At 36.4% G+C, this 15723-nt stretch overlaps 4 protein-coding genes across 4 annotated transcripts; 2 read left to right on the forward strand and 2 right to left on the reverse strand.

Annotated features, from left to right (window-relative positions):
* Positions 1 to 1374: 1374 nt before the first annotated feature.
* On the reverse strand, positions 1375 to 4407 carry C9374_004713 (uncharacterized protein; the record flags this gene model as incomplete). Its single annotated transcript, XM_044694383.1, has 1 exon — positions 1375 to 4407. One exon carries the CDS (start codon positions 4405 to 4407, stop codon positions 1375 to 1377), a length of 3033 nt encoding a protein of 1010 aa, XP_044549055.1.
* A 729-nt stretch (positions 4408 to 5136) lies between these two features.
* C9374_004714 (uncharacterized protein) lies at positions 5137 to 7140 on the forward strand (the record flags this gene model as incomplete). Its single annotated transcript, XM_044694384.1, has 1 exon — positions 5137 to 7140. The coding sequence occupies one exon, from the start codon at positions 5137 to 5139 to the stop codon at positions 7138 to 7140; it is 2004 nt and encodes a 667-aa protein (XP_044549056.1).
* Positions 7141 to 7644: 504 nt separating this feature from the next.
* Positions 7645 to 9231, reverse strand: C9374_004715 (uncharacterized protein; the record flags this gene model as incomplete). Its single annotated transcript, XM_044694385.1, has 1 exon — positions 7645 to 9231. The coding sequence occupies one exon, from the start codon at positions 9229 to 9231 to the stop codon at positions 7645 to 7647; it is 1587 nt and encodes a 528-aa protein (XP_044549057.1).
* A 1436-nt stretch (positions 9232 to 10667) lies between these two features.
* Positions 10668 to 15654, forward strand: C9374_004716 (uncharacterized protein; the record flags this gene model as incomplete). Its single annotated transcript, XM_044694386.1, has 5 exons — positions 10668 to 11122; positions 11484 to 12048; positions 12142 to 13044; positions 13143 to 14045; positions 14125 to 15654. 5 exons carry the CDS (start codon positions 10668 to 10670, stop codon positions 15652 to 15654), a joined length of 4356 nt encoding a protein of 1451 aa, XP_044549058.1.
* Between the last annotated feature and the right edge of the window lie 69 nt (positions 15655 to 15723).

Below are 15723 nucleotides of genomic sequence, written 5' to 3' on the forward strand. Positions count from 1 at the left end.
TTTTACTAATAAGAGATGGTCTTGTTTTGTGGACCGTGACTGTTTTGAGTCAAACGCAACTTGGTCATCAAATTCTTTTGTTTCATTTAACCGGAGATCCAATTTTGAAGGAGAACAATGAAAGGAGAGGATGAAGACTTTAACTGTAATGGAGGTTTAATTGTTGTTATTCGATTATTGTAGCTGCTTGTGGTAGACGAAAATTTGTGAATCATCTTTCAAAGTTCAGAAAATATAATTGCGACAGATTGCCTTTTCGAAATTTGTCAATTTTCACTTACAAAAATGAACCGAAAGATGACAAGGTGGGTCCGAAATCAAATCCAGATGACAGCTCGACATTACTCGAACCTCCTCTCTTCTACTGTATATTTTCTCGAATCATAACTACAGTTTTTCACCATGTTACATTACTTTTTCACACAACTCGCACTAGTAGCAATGAGAAATCCGTGACTCTTCTTAAAAAAGACACGCTTTAATTTTTTATAGTGCTGACTTTTGAAATGTTGAGGGACCATCATCGTACCTTATAACGATGGACATTGCTCATAGGGTTGAATACAGAAAATTCATGTTATCATAATGATGTCTGTCAGATGCAGGAACCTTAAATGAATATTACTGTAAACTGTTGATACTAAATTGACTTGAGGTGGTGTGCTGTACTGAGTGCCTGTTGATTGGTGAAAAGATGATGTTGAAAATTGTAGAGACCACTTGTTGTCATGAGTGTGAACGAATGCATTTTGAGAAATTGAACAAGAATGTATGATTGACAAAAAGATGAATTAAATCAAGATTATTTGGACACATCGTGTTTCGAAAAGTATGCTCTTCAGCCAAAAACTGCAACCTCATCTTTTCACACATTACAACATTCTAGTCAACCCAAATGTCTTATTTTACAATTATTTTTTTTCGCCCATGAATGCAAAAGGTGTCAGTCCAATCAATAAAAGTCATTGCTCCAGCATTATTTCATTAAATATTCTCCTTGGAATTTTACTCCATCGAAGAGTCCAAGAATGGTTCTGCAAGACTCTTTCGCATTTACTAATGCCTCAACTATTGCGAAATGATAATCCATTAAATCCATCAAGTATTTAAACAATCAGGGAGGGTGAGCCAAAGCGTAGGCAACCAGCCTATACCCAACCATTCTTGGCGACGTTGACGAACTCAAGTGTCATCACGAAAATAAACATCTCCAACCAAAAAAAATGCCTACAGCAAACAAAACGTTCTGGCAGAAGCTGAGTGATCAACACAACCACATCAGCAAGTTTCTTCACTTCAACAAAACAACACGCAAACCAGAGTAGGAAACAGAGAAAACAATTCATCGAACTGAACAAACCATCAGTGGAATTCCTAGTCGTCTATTGTTGTACATTCTGCTTTTCCGATGGCCTTCACAATTTCTTGATCGTTCCCAAACTTCGACAACAGCAAATCATACAACATAAGCACATCCACAACGGCATTATGTGCTATTCCGGGAAGAGAGTCACATACTTTTTCTCTAAAGTGGTTTTCTAATCCCTTTTTTCCAAGCAAGTTTTTTTGCATAGTAGAACAATAGTAAATTGTTGATCGGAGTTTAAGTGGTGCAATTGCAGCACTAAAGAAAGCCTTGTCCAAACCAGTTGAATGAACCAACAACATCACATCAGCAGTGTCATTCCTAGTCAAATAATTACAAATTTTAGGAATCATGTTTTGCAATGTTTCACTTTCATCCAAAATCTGAAATTTAGTTTCGTGCATTTGTAATGCAATAGAACTCCACACACCACTAGGGGATACAAATATGGAATGTAATTCATTACTAAATAATGATAACATTGCAAATTGAATTATGGAGTTGCATTTTGGAGAAAATCCTGTTGTTTCTAAATCTAGCACAAAGAAGTTCAATGGTCGTCTTGTCTCTTGATTGATACAGTGAGGCGTGGGAATTGATTTAAGAGGTGCAAAATTATATTGAATAGTCAACCTGTTTTTGAATTTTGAAATCAGGTAAGGTGGTTTGTGTTGTACAATAATATTCTCATTGTTTTTGCAACTTTGTTTCCTAAAAGCAACATCTTTTTCTAATTGAGCAGAAAATTGCAAACATTCTAATTGAGCAACTGTTGCTTCTGCTTCTTCGTCTGAAAATTGATGTTTAGCTTTCAAATGATTTGTAAAAGACCCTTTGATAATATATGGTTTTTGTTTTTTACATCCAGAAACAGGGCAGCATAAATATATACATTTAGGAGCACACACTTCAGCCCTCAACGTAGTTTTTCTTGAGTAAGTGGCTACGTTTTGATTAATAATTTGTAATTCTTTGCAAGTTTTTTTCTTGACATTTCTATCAAGTACAATTCGACCAGGAAGAGTTGGTAAAATCTTGATAACCAATTTCATACCAAAATAATGATCAGTTAATGGAATATCTGGGAGTGAGAACCCACGAACATCGTCAGTGGAATGTAATATTAAAAATATATAGAATGAAAATAGTGCGCTTTGGCAAAATTGTTTGGTTGTTGGCTTGGGAAACATTCCTCGAATTATTGAAAAGAGTAGCTCTTCATAATTTGTTGTAATGCAACTGGGTTTGAAATTTGGAAACCGAGACGCTAATGCAAGAAATCCTTCAAGTGTGTGAACACATATTTTCTTCGTTTTTTTGGGATAATTGGGTAATTTTTCGAAAATTGTTTTGCTTTCACTCAAAATATCAATTATATCCGGACTGTTATCATTAATGCAGTCATAAATATCACGAATTAATTCAAGGTAACCAGCAACACTATTTGCCTCTATAGTGCCAATTTTACGTAATTCTTGCAATACAGGTCGTTCTGTTAAATTTAGACATGATTTCAAATTCATAATATCCGTAGGATCAACTTCTTCTCTGTCGAGTAATCGATACAATGTCCTATGTTGTATCATGTAATAAATTATGGTCTGCATTGAGATTTTCTCGTGCAATATTGTTCCATTAAATAATACATTTCGTTGATTTTTGAAATTGTGAACGTAATCATTGACGAAAATGAAGTCTTTGTGTTTTTTTCTAATAATTGTTTGCACAGCATGTGCATCAATTTCTGCATCAGAACATCCACACACAATTGTTACAGATTCTTGGAGCAACTCTTTGAAATAAAGTATTTTGCTAGTGACAAATTCAAGTACGTCTGTTTCAGAACTAACTCCAAACCAACCCAGCGGTAAATGCCATGAATTATCGATGGCATTAATAGAAAATAAAATCATTTGGTCTATTAGATGTTTAACACCAAATTGTTTCACGTCTTCAACAGTGTAACAATATTTTTCACTTCCAACAATTTGATCTCCCAAAACATCAAAATGTTTAAACACTTTCATTCCATCAAACGAGATACATGTATCTTTACAAGAGTCAGGCAGTAACATGTTCTTTAGGGTAAGTGTGATGTCGGGAATCATACCATAACAACCAGCAGGTGTCCATTGTTTAACAGTATTCCAACTTGGTATAATTAGATTATATTTTAAATGATTAAAATTATTCCGTTCAATATTTTGATTGCGCTCTCCTCCCATTCTGATGAAAAATTGTTTTCCACAATAATATTTCATCACAACCCAATATCTTCTTTCAACCTCTGAATATTTGTGATGAAATGGATTCTTTGTATAATTTTGCAACTGATTGAATATAAAGGATCCAAAAAATGTCTCTAAGAATGGAGTAAAGCTTGACCTTGGAACCTTCAAAGCTTGTGTATCACGGTGTTCATTGTTCGTAATTTGTTTGTTGTTGTATTGTGTCGACAATGCTTCATTGTATGAAGTTTGAGCTTTTCTAAACACTGTTAAAAGTTTGTGTTCATCTTGGCTGACTGGTATAAATGGCACAAGTTTACACAATAACTCATACATCAATAATGGAAATGATATTAATTGCTTGGGTTGTGGTAAAATTCCTTTCAATAGCATTTCAAATATATCATGCCTATTTTCCATGATTGAAACTAGGTGTTTTTCCAATTCACTACATTGACGACACTGATTTTGAAAAATACTACAATATTTTGAACAACATGCTGATTCTAAGGTGAGTTCGTCTCGAATAACGCCAATTATGTCATAATCGCAATTATAAATTTGTTTTCCTGTTAATAATTTAGAATAATTGTTCCGATTTATACCTCTGCAAACGTATTTCAGTTCGGAATAGCACTCTTCATAACTAACATTAGTAGCTGGTGTAATATTTTCAACCATGAACGGTTGATCTTCAAAATAAACTCTTTTCTTTACTGACGGCATTATTGAAGCAGTTGAACGAATATCGGGAGCATTGTGGTTGTGTTGATCACTCAGCTTCTGCCAGAACGTTTTGTTTGCTGTAGGCATTTTTTTTGGTTGGAGATGTTTATTTTCGTGATGACACTTGAGTTCGTCAACGTCGCCAAGAATGGTTGGGTATAGGCTGGTTGCCTACGAAGCTTTTTCTATCTGGCTCACCCTCCCTGTAAACAATTATCATGAATATGAAAACGAGCAAAGAGAGGTCAAGGGTGGGTTGCTTCATACATTCATACCCTTCCAATCTGAACCCACATGTGCTTGTCCTTTGATCAAAAAGAGGACCTTGTAAGCATCTTTCACACGAGCAAAGTTTCAAATGTCATCCCAACATGGAACCATGAGAGTTCAGTCAGCTGCCAGCTGTCACTCGAGTGTGAGCGCCTGTTGGGAACAAAATATTCTCTTTGTGAAAAAAAACATTTCCGATTCGCAAAGAGTCTTTCCTCGTGAAAACATTGTTCACAACATTCTTTGGAACATCTCTTCCAACACCACTTGGTCATCCTTTCCGTCCACCAATTCATTCTCTCCGCGGAGTGTTTCCATGAAGAATTGATTTTCTCGATTTTCGATTATTATTCTTTATTATATATATATTTCTATCAACTATTCGAAGAATATTCTCATCATCACCATCCTCTTCGAAACTCTATTAACAAGTGTTGAATAATTGTTTATCAACTATTTTCAGATTTTGTGTTGATTTCTATATTGTGTTGATGCAAAATTAATTTTGAATATACTTTGTATTGAAAAATATTACAAACACTTGAAATGTTGAGTCCAAACAACACTATGGATGTGTCTTCATCGAACCATGATGTTCAATCCCAACCAATTGTTGTTGTTGATGAGAAATATATGGCTGTCAAAAGTCATGAAAATTCTCAAAATCAGAACATCTCAGCCCAAGGTTTCGTTCTCGATCAACATTCCAACACAAACCACAAACTCTCTACCACACGTACCTCCAAAAGTGCTCACTCTATTAACTCCAATCTTGTTATACCACCAAGTACCTATCCTCCAACAATCCACTCTCAAGACTCAGCTGCCGACTGTCATACCCCTAATTTGGAACCTCATGTGCAGCTTGCGAAAATTGTAAAAAACATTCAGAGAGGCGTCAAAAGAAATTTACTTTGTAAAAATCCACACAAAATGAAAGCCAAATTACTTTCACAGAGTAGAAGAAGACTTGGAGAAGATTTCTTGACTCAAGACTCGATCATGAATGATGAAGAGAATATTGTTGAAGGAAAGGGAAAGGATGGACAAGATTTTGAAGAACGACAACTGACAGTTGCAGGTACGGGCCAATCCTTCTGTGCCGCCTCTTCGTCTTCCTCCTTCGAAAGCATCGAGATTGATGCTCAGGCTTCTGATGAAGAGTATTCCTCGTTATTGATGGATCACGACAATGATTTGTACTCGATCGATCCAGAAAGAAAATCTAACAAGTTGAATTCAATTTCCAAAAATGGTTCGACCCAAAGAGTTATTAGCCGCGGCTCTTCCCAAGAGAGATTCGAACAACAACAACAAGGACAAATGGATGAAGACCAAGTCTTGGATCCATCCATGTTGTTGTTATTATCCAGGAACGAACAAGATCACTCTGATGTCTTGATGAATGACAGTTTTGATCTCCACGCTGTAGATTTACTTGATCCTCAACCACCACTCAAGAACAATGCTCGCTCCTCAATTTTTTCTACACCTTCCAAATGGATGAACACTCTTTCTCTCTTACCTGACAAGGAATTTTTCGAACACTTGTTCACCAAACAAGAACGTTTTCTTCCCAACTCGAACTATCTGGAACCACTGAGAGAGAGCTCTGGAAACCACAAATCTCACGTGAATATCAGTGCCAAAAATCGATTGACTTTGAACGATTGGTTGTGTGAACTTGTTGCTCATTTCACACTTCCTCCCGAGGCAAAATATTTTTGTGTCAATGTATTAGACCGAGCACTTTCCAAATTTGCACAATTTGGAACAGGAGTTCAGGACTTGGAGATTTCAACTCGGAATTTGCAAGCTTTGGGAAGTTGTTGTTTTTTCATTACGGCCAAGTATTTTGGAAGAGATGACATTCGATTGATGCATTTGGTAGGTGAGAATGATGAGAGAGCGAAAAAGGAAATTGTGTTTTTGGAACGATTGGTGTTGGATGTGCTTGGATTTGAGTTGTGTTCAGTGACTACTGTTGATTTCATGTTCCTTTTTATGCAATTGATGGAAGATTATGAATTGACAAGTGTCAGCAGCTCAATGACTTGCGACATGAAAGAAGAATTATCTCAACTCTTGTTCTACATTGGAGACGTCCAATTGCTCTGCTATGATTTACTCGAATTTAAACCTTCCTTATTGGCTCTCTGTGCTCTTGTTCTCTCTTTGCATGAATTAGAAATTGATTACAAAAATTTAACAATTTTGAGAATTCTCATTTCCACTCAACTTCAATATGGCACCTTGACCTGTTCATTGGCTCCTTCTTCCTCTGAAGAAAGTTATGAAAAGAATTTAAATGCATTCAATGATTGTTTACAACGTTTGAAGGATTACTCGATGAGAGTTCTTAGAGGTCCGAATTCGAGAGTTGGAATTCCCAAATCGAAGGAACAATCATACTTTGTTTGTCAACATCATTTGAAAATTGCTGAAAAGTATTTCAATTGGCAACGTCAACAGCAGCAACAAGAGAAAGCCGCCAATGGTAATGCCCTCATGCTTACCCTTGAGGAATTTCTTAATTGGAAATGTGAATGATTCATGCAAATGTCAATTTTGAGAGTGTTTACAAATTGGAAGAGAGAGACACGAGTGACTACTTGTTGAACATGTTTTTGAGAAAATTATTCTTCTTATTCCACATTTACGTAAGGTCTGAGAGAAGTGTTCATGCCTCAGTGCCAATTTATATATTTCCATTTATTTATGGTGAGGGTTTTTGATTATTCTTGGAGGATAATCAAAAACTTCACAACTTGCTCTTTCCATTCCACGACAATTTTTGCAAACAGGTCGTATTACCACTTTCAAAATCATGGACAATTGAAGACATGTCCATAAACAAATAAACAATTTTGAACAATTTTGCTGCAACATTTAAGGTTTAATGAATAATATCATACGGTAGATCAAGCTGCAGAAATTTTCGTGCTGCCTAGTCGATTTGTGAATCAACTTTTTATGAACATGAATGAATTAAATACTTGATCCAACAAAAAAGGAGGAAGATTACATCATTCAATCATTGACAATGTGTCTCAGTTAAAATTTTCTTTCCACTCCAATTCCCATTTGGTTGGATTGTAAAATAATTTCACCATGTTGCGGACCAATGTACATGGATCCAGTATTCAATGTCATATCATTCCTCCAAGTAAATCCATTTTCAAATGCTTGACTTGATTCCGTCACAAGTAAATCACCATCCAAATCGCCTCCAATTTCTGAGAGAGCCATGAGATGTGAGGAACATGTACAACTCAATCGACTCGATACCATGCAACCAAACCATAACTTTAAATGATACTGAGATTGAGCAATACGAGCTGTTTTTAAGGCTCCTCGAATACCTCCTGCTTTTTCAAGTTTGATGTTAATGCCATGAATGAAAGGACAAATGACGGGAATGTTTTCAAACGTGTTGACGCTTTCATCAGCGAAAATGAGTATTCCTTCGTTTTCATATTCTTGCTTGACTTGAATCCACTTGTTCTTGATGATTGATAATTCGTCATGATCAGTGTAAGAGTCGAGCGAAATTGGGAATGGCTGTTCCAACATGTAAAAATATGGAATAAAACATGGTACTTCTTTTTTGACTCTGTGCAAGAACTCGATGGAGAGTTCAGGAGTCCATGCTGCGTTGGCATCAATGGACCATTTCGTGGCGGTCATGTCACCGCTGACACCATATTCTTTTTCATAAGTGTCAAGAAGAGTTTTAACAATTAAAATTCCCTTGTCAATGTTGGAGTCAAGCTTGATTTTGAGATGTTTGGTTTTGCTTAGACCCAATTTGGCAGTTTTAACAATTTCTTGAATGTCTTCATTGAGTGCAGCAGTGTAGAATGAAAATTTGCCGACAGGAGCAGGAATGCCAATGACAGCATGGAGTGGTTTTGAAACAATTTTCGACCATAAGTCCAAAATAGCCATTTCAATAACACACTGTGCACAATGTTCAAATTCTGGATGTGGTTTTCCGTATTGATCCACATATTCATTCTTATCCAATGCGTGTAGTAATACTAGAGGTGTCACAAGCACCTCCGTCCGTTGTGTAGCACACGTGGTAGAAGCAACGTCTTCACAATGAGTTGCTGTTGACAATTTGGAAAGTTCTTGTTTGAGAGTTGAGAAATACTGGTCCTGACTGCCGCCACATGTTTCCGTAAAACACTCGTCAAACATTTGTGAAAGCAAATGATCTTTCTCTTGAGTGAATTTTGAGTCTAAATTGAAGAGTGTTTGAATTTTATCACTCTTAATATCTCGTTCTACATGTTTGCAATATTGTTCAAAATAACACTTGATATCATCAAAATCAGCCAAGTAACAATTGGGTTTTTTCGGAGGCAATCCACACTCTCCAAATCCTTCAAATAATAATAATGATGATGATGGCGGCAATGATTGTTGTGATGTTGCTGAATAATTATTATTAATGATTATTTCATGATCATAATGTATAGAAATTTTAATGAGTGCATTCTTGCGATGAGTGGTTGAAGAATGACTCGTTCCGAAGGCACTTCTCAATTCCAAATGATATTCCAATAATTGTAAAGTGATTTGAAGATTTTTTGTTACATCAAAAGAACATGAAAATGCTGGAATGAGAGATGGCATTTTTTTTTCTTTATTTTCCTTAAACACACATCAAGTGATGTACTAGCAATGATGATGATGAACATCTCTGCTGGACTTGACCTGTTTGGAATACCCCTTCCACGCCTGAGCCAACAATTTCGTCCCTTTTTCGAAAAATTTTGGCTGGGAATTTTTTGGATGAACGAGCCCGCCAATGTTTTCGGTAAAAATTGCTGCATCTTTCAGGTATCGAACCTTCGACTTTCTTGTTTTCACCCACTTTATTCACATAGTGTGACGGTTGAACTATGGTTTTGGCGTTGCCACCAAACGTTTCGTGATTTCGCTGAGAGTCGAACCTTCGACTTGCGTTCGGTCTCTTGCTCTTCACAAATCTGCTCCTGTACACTACGAGTGCATTATTAATTAGAAGGTAAATTAGAAGTTATTTCTCATCTCCAGCATTTAATCCAAAATCTCTGAGCCAGACATGAACGAAAACACAACTCGGTGAAGCTATAGTTTGGAAAAGTTGGCTGCCTCAAAAAAAAAACCTCTTTCATTCTGGTTGCTCCATCTTTGAGCGTACATTGATGATTAATTACAGAAAGCATCTCATCTTTCCTTAATTGTAGAATTTTGAATGGCTAATACCAATAGGTCGTTGAAGGAACAAGAAATTGAGCTCAAGGATTACAAGGCCGAGCTTCAAGATGCTCAATACAAGCAACAACAACATCATACGGAGCCTTCCCCGACCGTTAAGGATTTAAAAACGGATCTTTCTAAAATCACGAAAAAGCAAAAGAAGTGGCCTTGTTCCCGTATTCTGAAATATTGCTTGATAGGAATCGTGGTGGGTCTTTTCTTATAGTGGCCATCATTGTGGGTGTTTTTATTGTTGCTTGGTTCAGTGTCGGAGCCTTCTTATATGATTTTGCTTTTTCAGTAAATCCCGATGTGGATTGTGATGTTACGATGAGAACGAATATGCCTTGGAATTATACAGCGAACGAAATGATTCCTTATTGCACTGGAAATAATTTCACGTTGTTCAATGCAAGCGAGCGATTTGGGCCTTATTACATCAACACCTCAGCTGTTTATGAAACGATCAGCTTTAAATCGAGAGATCCTCAATGGGTTTCAAAAGGGGGAGGAACCTTACGAGGTACATTGGTGTTGCAACCTGTTGTGAACGAGACAAGCAAATTTGTCATTATTGTGCATGGAATTCGAGCCTGCCGGTTTTCATATGCCTCGGTAGAACCAGCAAGTATGCTGTATCAAAGGGGATACAATGTGTTCATGATTGACTTGAGAAATCATGGTGACTCTGAAAAGTATCTAGAGAATCCTTATGGTTCGTTTGGTTTATATGAACATCGTGACGTGTTGGGAGCGTTGGATTACCTTATGGAGAGATTTAATTTCTCAATACTTCTTCTCCTGATGTCTCTTTGTTCGGGAGCAGCATGGGTGGAAGCACCGTGCTTATTAGCTTTCAACAAGAAAAAAGATTCAGATCTGTCTTTACAGATTCAGCTGCATGTAATGTCTACAAAACCTTATTCACCAATGCTGTTGAGATTGTGAGCTCTGACGCTTTGGCTACAATTGCAATGGCTACAGCTGTCAGCATCGTGAATGTGAAAGGAAAGATGGGATTCCCTCCTTTCAGTTTAGATCCAGAGACTTTGATGGGGAATGTGGATTTGTCAGGAGAACGAAAGATGTTTCTTTTCCAAACCAAACATGATTTTATTGTTCCTGATTACAATCTCGACCTTTGCGTCAGCGCAGCCAAAACTTCTGCAGCAAACCAAGGATTTAACCCAGACCTGAAGGTTCAACATTTCATGGACACTGTACAGTATCCACCTGGGGTGACACTCTCTCGTTTCAATTGTGCTAACCATTTAGTGTCCATGTATGCCAATCCAGAATTGTTCTATTCCAAGCTCACGTCATTCTTCTAATGTATTAAAATCTAAAGGCATTGCATAAAGTAACAGAAACGTTGAATTAAACAGATTTTCCGACGCATCTCACAACAAAAATGCTGAAATTCCAAGAGGTGTTTGCATTGTTTGGCCAAACAACCACCGCTTTGAATCACATACACAGCAGCACAACAAGTCTACCTTCGCAAGGGCTTGATTTGATCGGGCAAGTGGAGGAATACTTTTAAACACGGAAGAAAATTTAAATGTTTCATCATCACTTGTGTCGGATCAGCAGACTCCACAACAATCATCATCAAATAATCATAACGTTCTGATTTCGGATAGTAGAAATAATGACAACAAGTCGAGTTTATCACTCACTCTAGATGAGCCCAGTGTTGCCAATCATATATCGAGTGAGAGCCACATGAACAACGACCATAGCCTTTTATCGGATTCAAATCTGGGTCAGACTGCTGCAAACAATAATAATTATAATAATTATTTGATCGACCCAACCATCTCCATGATGGACGAAGATCAACAACAACATGACTTTGATACGATTAACCAGAGAATTTTGATGCAAGAACCAGAAGAGCATAATGGTAGTATCATTACCACTGATAATGGTACCGAATCTCAAGTGGGAGTACTTTCGGAAGGCCAGCAACAGCAACAACTATTACCCTCATCACAACAACAATCCAGTATGTCTTCGGAGGTGTTTTCCCAAACTACCAAATCCAATGAGACTCAAATTCCCAATGAAAACAGGAACAATATTCTCAATTCTTCCGGTGACCTTCAACAACAATTGAAATCTTCCAAACGGAAAAGAATTTCAGTGTATGTGGTTGGCCAAGAACGAGCAAATCTATTCTTGGTTGCTAGAGATGATTTACTGTCGGTACGTATTTCGTTGGAGACGGCAATTTAATTTTAACCATTATTGAAATAATTTACTTTGAATCGTTCCATTTTCATTTGAAATGATATTCAGGATAAAACATGTATTGAGCTTGTGGAATTTCCTGTATCAACAAAGTCTCAAGGAAATATCAATATTATCAATTCGAGTAGTAATTTATTGAACAGCTCTAGTATCACAAACAATGTGGGTGATCGAAAGATTATTTATATTCACAACACGAAAATGAAGTGCTTGTATGCTTCCATCAGTCACCAGAGAAATATTCTGGCCTTTACACATTTTTTTGTTAGTAATAACCAAGTACATTTTCAAATTTTTATAGTTGAAATTAACTCCACGTTGAGTACAAGTGACCTGAAAAGCGAAGAATCAATTTCCAAGTTTCAAAAACAACAAAATAGATATGTTTTTAGCCCACCTCAGACATCAGATATGATTTTCCATTGTGTACAATTTATTCATCCTCCCCAGACAGCAGACTCCAACTCCAGTTTTGATACCAAAAGTTGTAGATTTTTTCTCGTCACAGAAAAGCAGTCCATACGAATGTTTAACATTTCCATAACAGAGTCATCGAGCAACTTTTTTATCAATATTTTCAAAAAGAACCAACAATCGAGCATTAACATTGAAGAACTTGTAATATTTGTGAAACACTTTGTGTGGTGGCAATACGATCCAGTGCGAAGTTTACTTTATTACATGTTAGTCCGAGAGGACATGAATAATTCGCGCGATTCTCATGAGATGCTTAACAACGAGCTGAGGAAAACATGCTGTTCTCTAAGATGCATTTCAATATCGGAAAAAAAGCCTAACCAATTATTTGAATGCTTAATTCCTGTGAATATTCATCGCTCGCTGCTCAGTGACAACCTAAAAATGAAGAGCGACATTATTCGAACTCCGTGGCGATCAGGACCAAGTTCTCATGACCTTAATTCCCATTTTCAAATTATTCGATTGGAAAATGTACGTATTTCATAATTTAGATTATTTTATCATGGTTATATTGGAATTATTCTACAAAATCATTATTACTCATGAAACCGCTTCAAATTTTTTAAAAGAATGGTATTTGTTTGTGTCAACAACAACCAAAATTCTCCAACAACCTTCCAGATAATTATATTGATGCCGTCATTTTTATTTTACATCACAAGAAAAAGATGCATTTTTCAGTACCTGTCCCTTCTCGTTATTCCCGAAAACATCCACGATTATTTTTTGGCTCATGTAGAGACACAGTGATTGTATATCTTCCAGGATGGTATTTACAAATCATTGATTGTTCCAAGGATCATGAACCTTGGCCTCTTATGAATTTTATAGGACACGATACAGTTCCTCACTTGACCCACCCTATAGCCGAGTCTAGAAGTAAGGGCAAAAAAATTGAGCAAGCTCTTAGTTTATACTCGCTTTCGAATTCTACTAATTACATCCTAGATTTATCTCGTGGATATTTGTATAATTATGATTTTAACTTGGATAACATGTTAAATTGGATTGTACGATTGAAGAAACATCAATTTTTCACTCCTCAAAATTTTTGCGATTACGACTCTGTAAATATAAGAAAGATTACGATACAATTTTTACACTTGGCTATTACACACTTTAGAAATAATATTTTTACGGATCGTATAATACGTACCCTTTGCGAGCCGTTTAAAACTAATTGTGGATTGTGTGAGGAATTTTTGACACTTGTGGACGATGAAGTTCTGTTTATGGAATATTTAATAGGTGCAGGATATATGGAGTTGCAAGGAATGATTCATTCTTCGACTACTCAGGGATCAACTACAAGCACATCAGTACCTGACAAGGAGTTTTTAAGACACATTCCTATATCTCTGCTAGAATGTGGAGGAGAAAGCGTATTTGTAGATAGTTGCTACTGTGAGCAGAATCCATTTGTTAGCACTAAAATTGCCAATGTCATGGGAAACACTAGTTTCACACGTTCTGTAAGTATTTCACAAACTATTTTGAATTTTTGATAGACTTTGTCATCCTTGTTTATTGGAACTTTTTGGTTTGAAATAGTATGATAACATTGTACGAGTGTCTTCATTTCCACGAGATGGGGCATCATGTGCTTTGGATCTTTTCAAACAAGTCAAGTCTAACATTAGTAATGATCCAAAATCCATTCCTCTCGCTGCCTACCTTGTTCATAACAAAAATCATATCATTCAAGGATCTGCATCGCCGTCACACCCATCCGGAAACGTTTCTCCAATGAAATATTTGGACGAGAAACACTCAACATATGCTAAAAAGTGGTACAATTTCTTTCATTCAAGAAGTGACAGTGCAGAAGATGCTTTCAGCAGCTCATTTCCAGAAGATGAGGAAGAAGAAGAACCACAACTTACAATTCCCAAGAAATCACCACTCTCTAAAAAGATTGATTTTTATTCAGAGAAATCAAAAACTGACTTTATTGATATTTTGAGTTATTTTTTATTAGCCAATAATCCCAGATATCAAGCTGTTGAGCTTCAAGAATACACATCTTCTGGACCAACAAAAGCGACCAGAATGAAAACAATCCTCGACTATACTACTACATTGTTTCACCTCTCACAACACTTGTTTACGACAGTGACGGAGATTTTACACACGTTCAATCAGAAACGGAAATTGGAAATGTTGCAACTACATTCATCAATGAACAATGAAATTAATTTAGAAAAGAGCAACACTTTAGAACAGCCTTATCCCATGTGGTATTTTAATTTATTACAAAAATTGCATGTGAGTTTGGAAGAAACTAATTTCCCGTCACCTACTGGTTTTCAAGAACATTTTGCAACCGTTGGAGTTCACTTGTTACCACTTTCCACACTATCTCAGTACATTACTCGAGATCTGTTCGTTGTTACCGATCAAGTATTGGCGGAAGTTGTCAAAAAACAATCTCAACAACAGAAAAACAGTAGAAACGCTTTACATGACAATTCCAAAGAGTGGTCTTATTTAATGCGAACTCTCATTCAAAAACTTCATGACAAGGATTTTCGAGATGTGTATTATTATGAGAAGATGTTGTATGCGTTGGAGACAGATCCATCATTTTCTTCTGTTGTATCTTCTGAACATTTCTCTGAAGTGATCAACAATACTTTGTTGAATTATTATCATGCAGTTCTCGTTGAACATATCAACAATTCTGTGAAAGCTTCAAATGTGACGAACAACAAGCAACGAATTACAGTGACACCATTAGATAATTTACAATTTCTTGAAGAGTTTAAACGACAACGTGAAGAACATTTGGATCCATCCATGTATTCAACCTCGTTACCTTTGACATATTTCTTAATGGCAATCAAAGCTCTGAATTCGAGCTTACTTCCCAAGCCCACATTATTGAAAACATATTATTCTGCTGCATCTCCTCTCGATGATTCAGGCAGCGAGGAAGATTCTCAAAACACATCACAAAACTTTTATTCACTGATTCAAAGTGTCGAGTATTGCTCAGAGGAGAATGATAACTATGTTTCGTTCTTGAAAGAGAGGTCAGAAACTATACTTTCTTTAGGTGGAATGAAAAATTTGCTAAAATAACCTCAATCTTTCAACTATTAACCCTCGTAGACCTGAGCGTTTTTTGACCAAGCTGCAATCATAGGTGTC

The sequence above is a fragment of the Naegleria lovaniensis genome (genome assembly GCF_003324165.1).
Source record: "Naegleria lovaniensis strain ATCC 30569 chromosome Unknown tig021, whole genome shotgun sequence".
NCBI classification, from domain to species: domain Eukaryota; phylum Heterolobosea; class Eutetramitea; order Acrasida; family Naegleriidae; genus Naegleria; species Naegleria lovaniensis.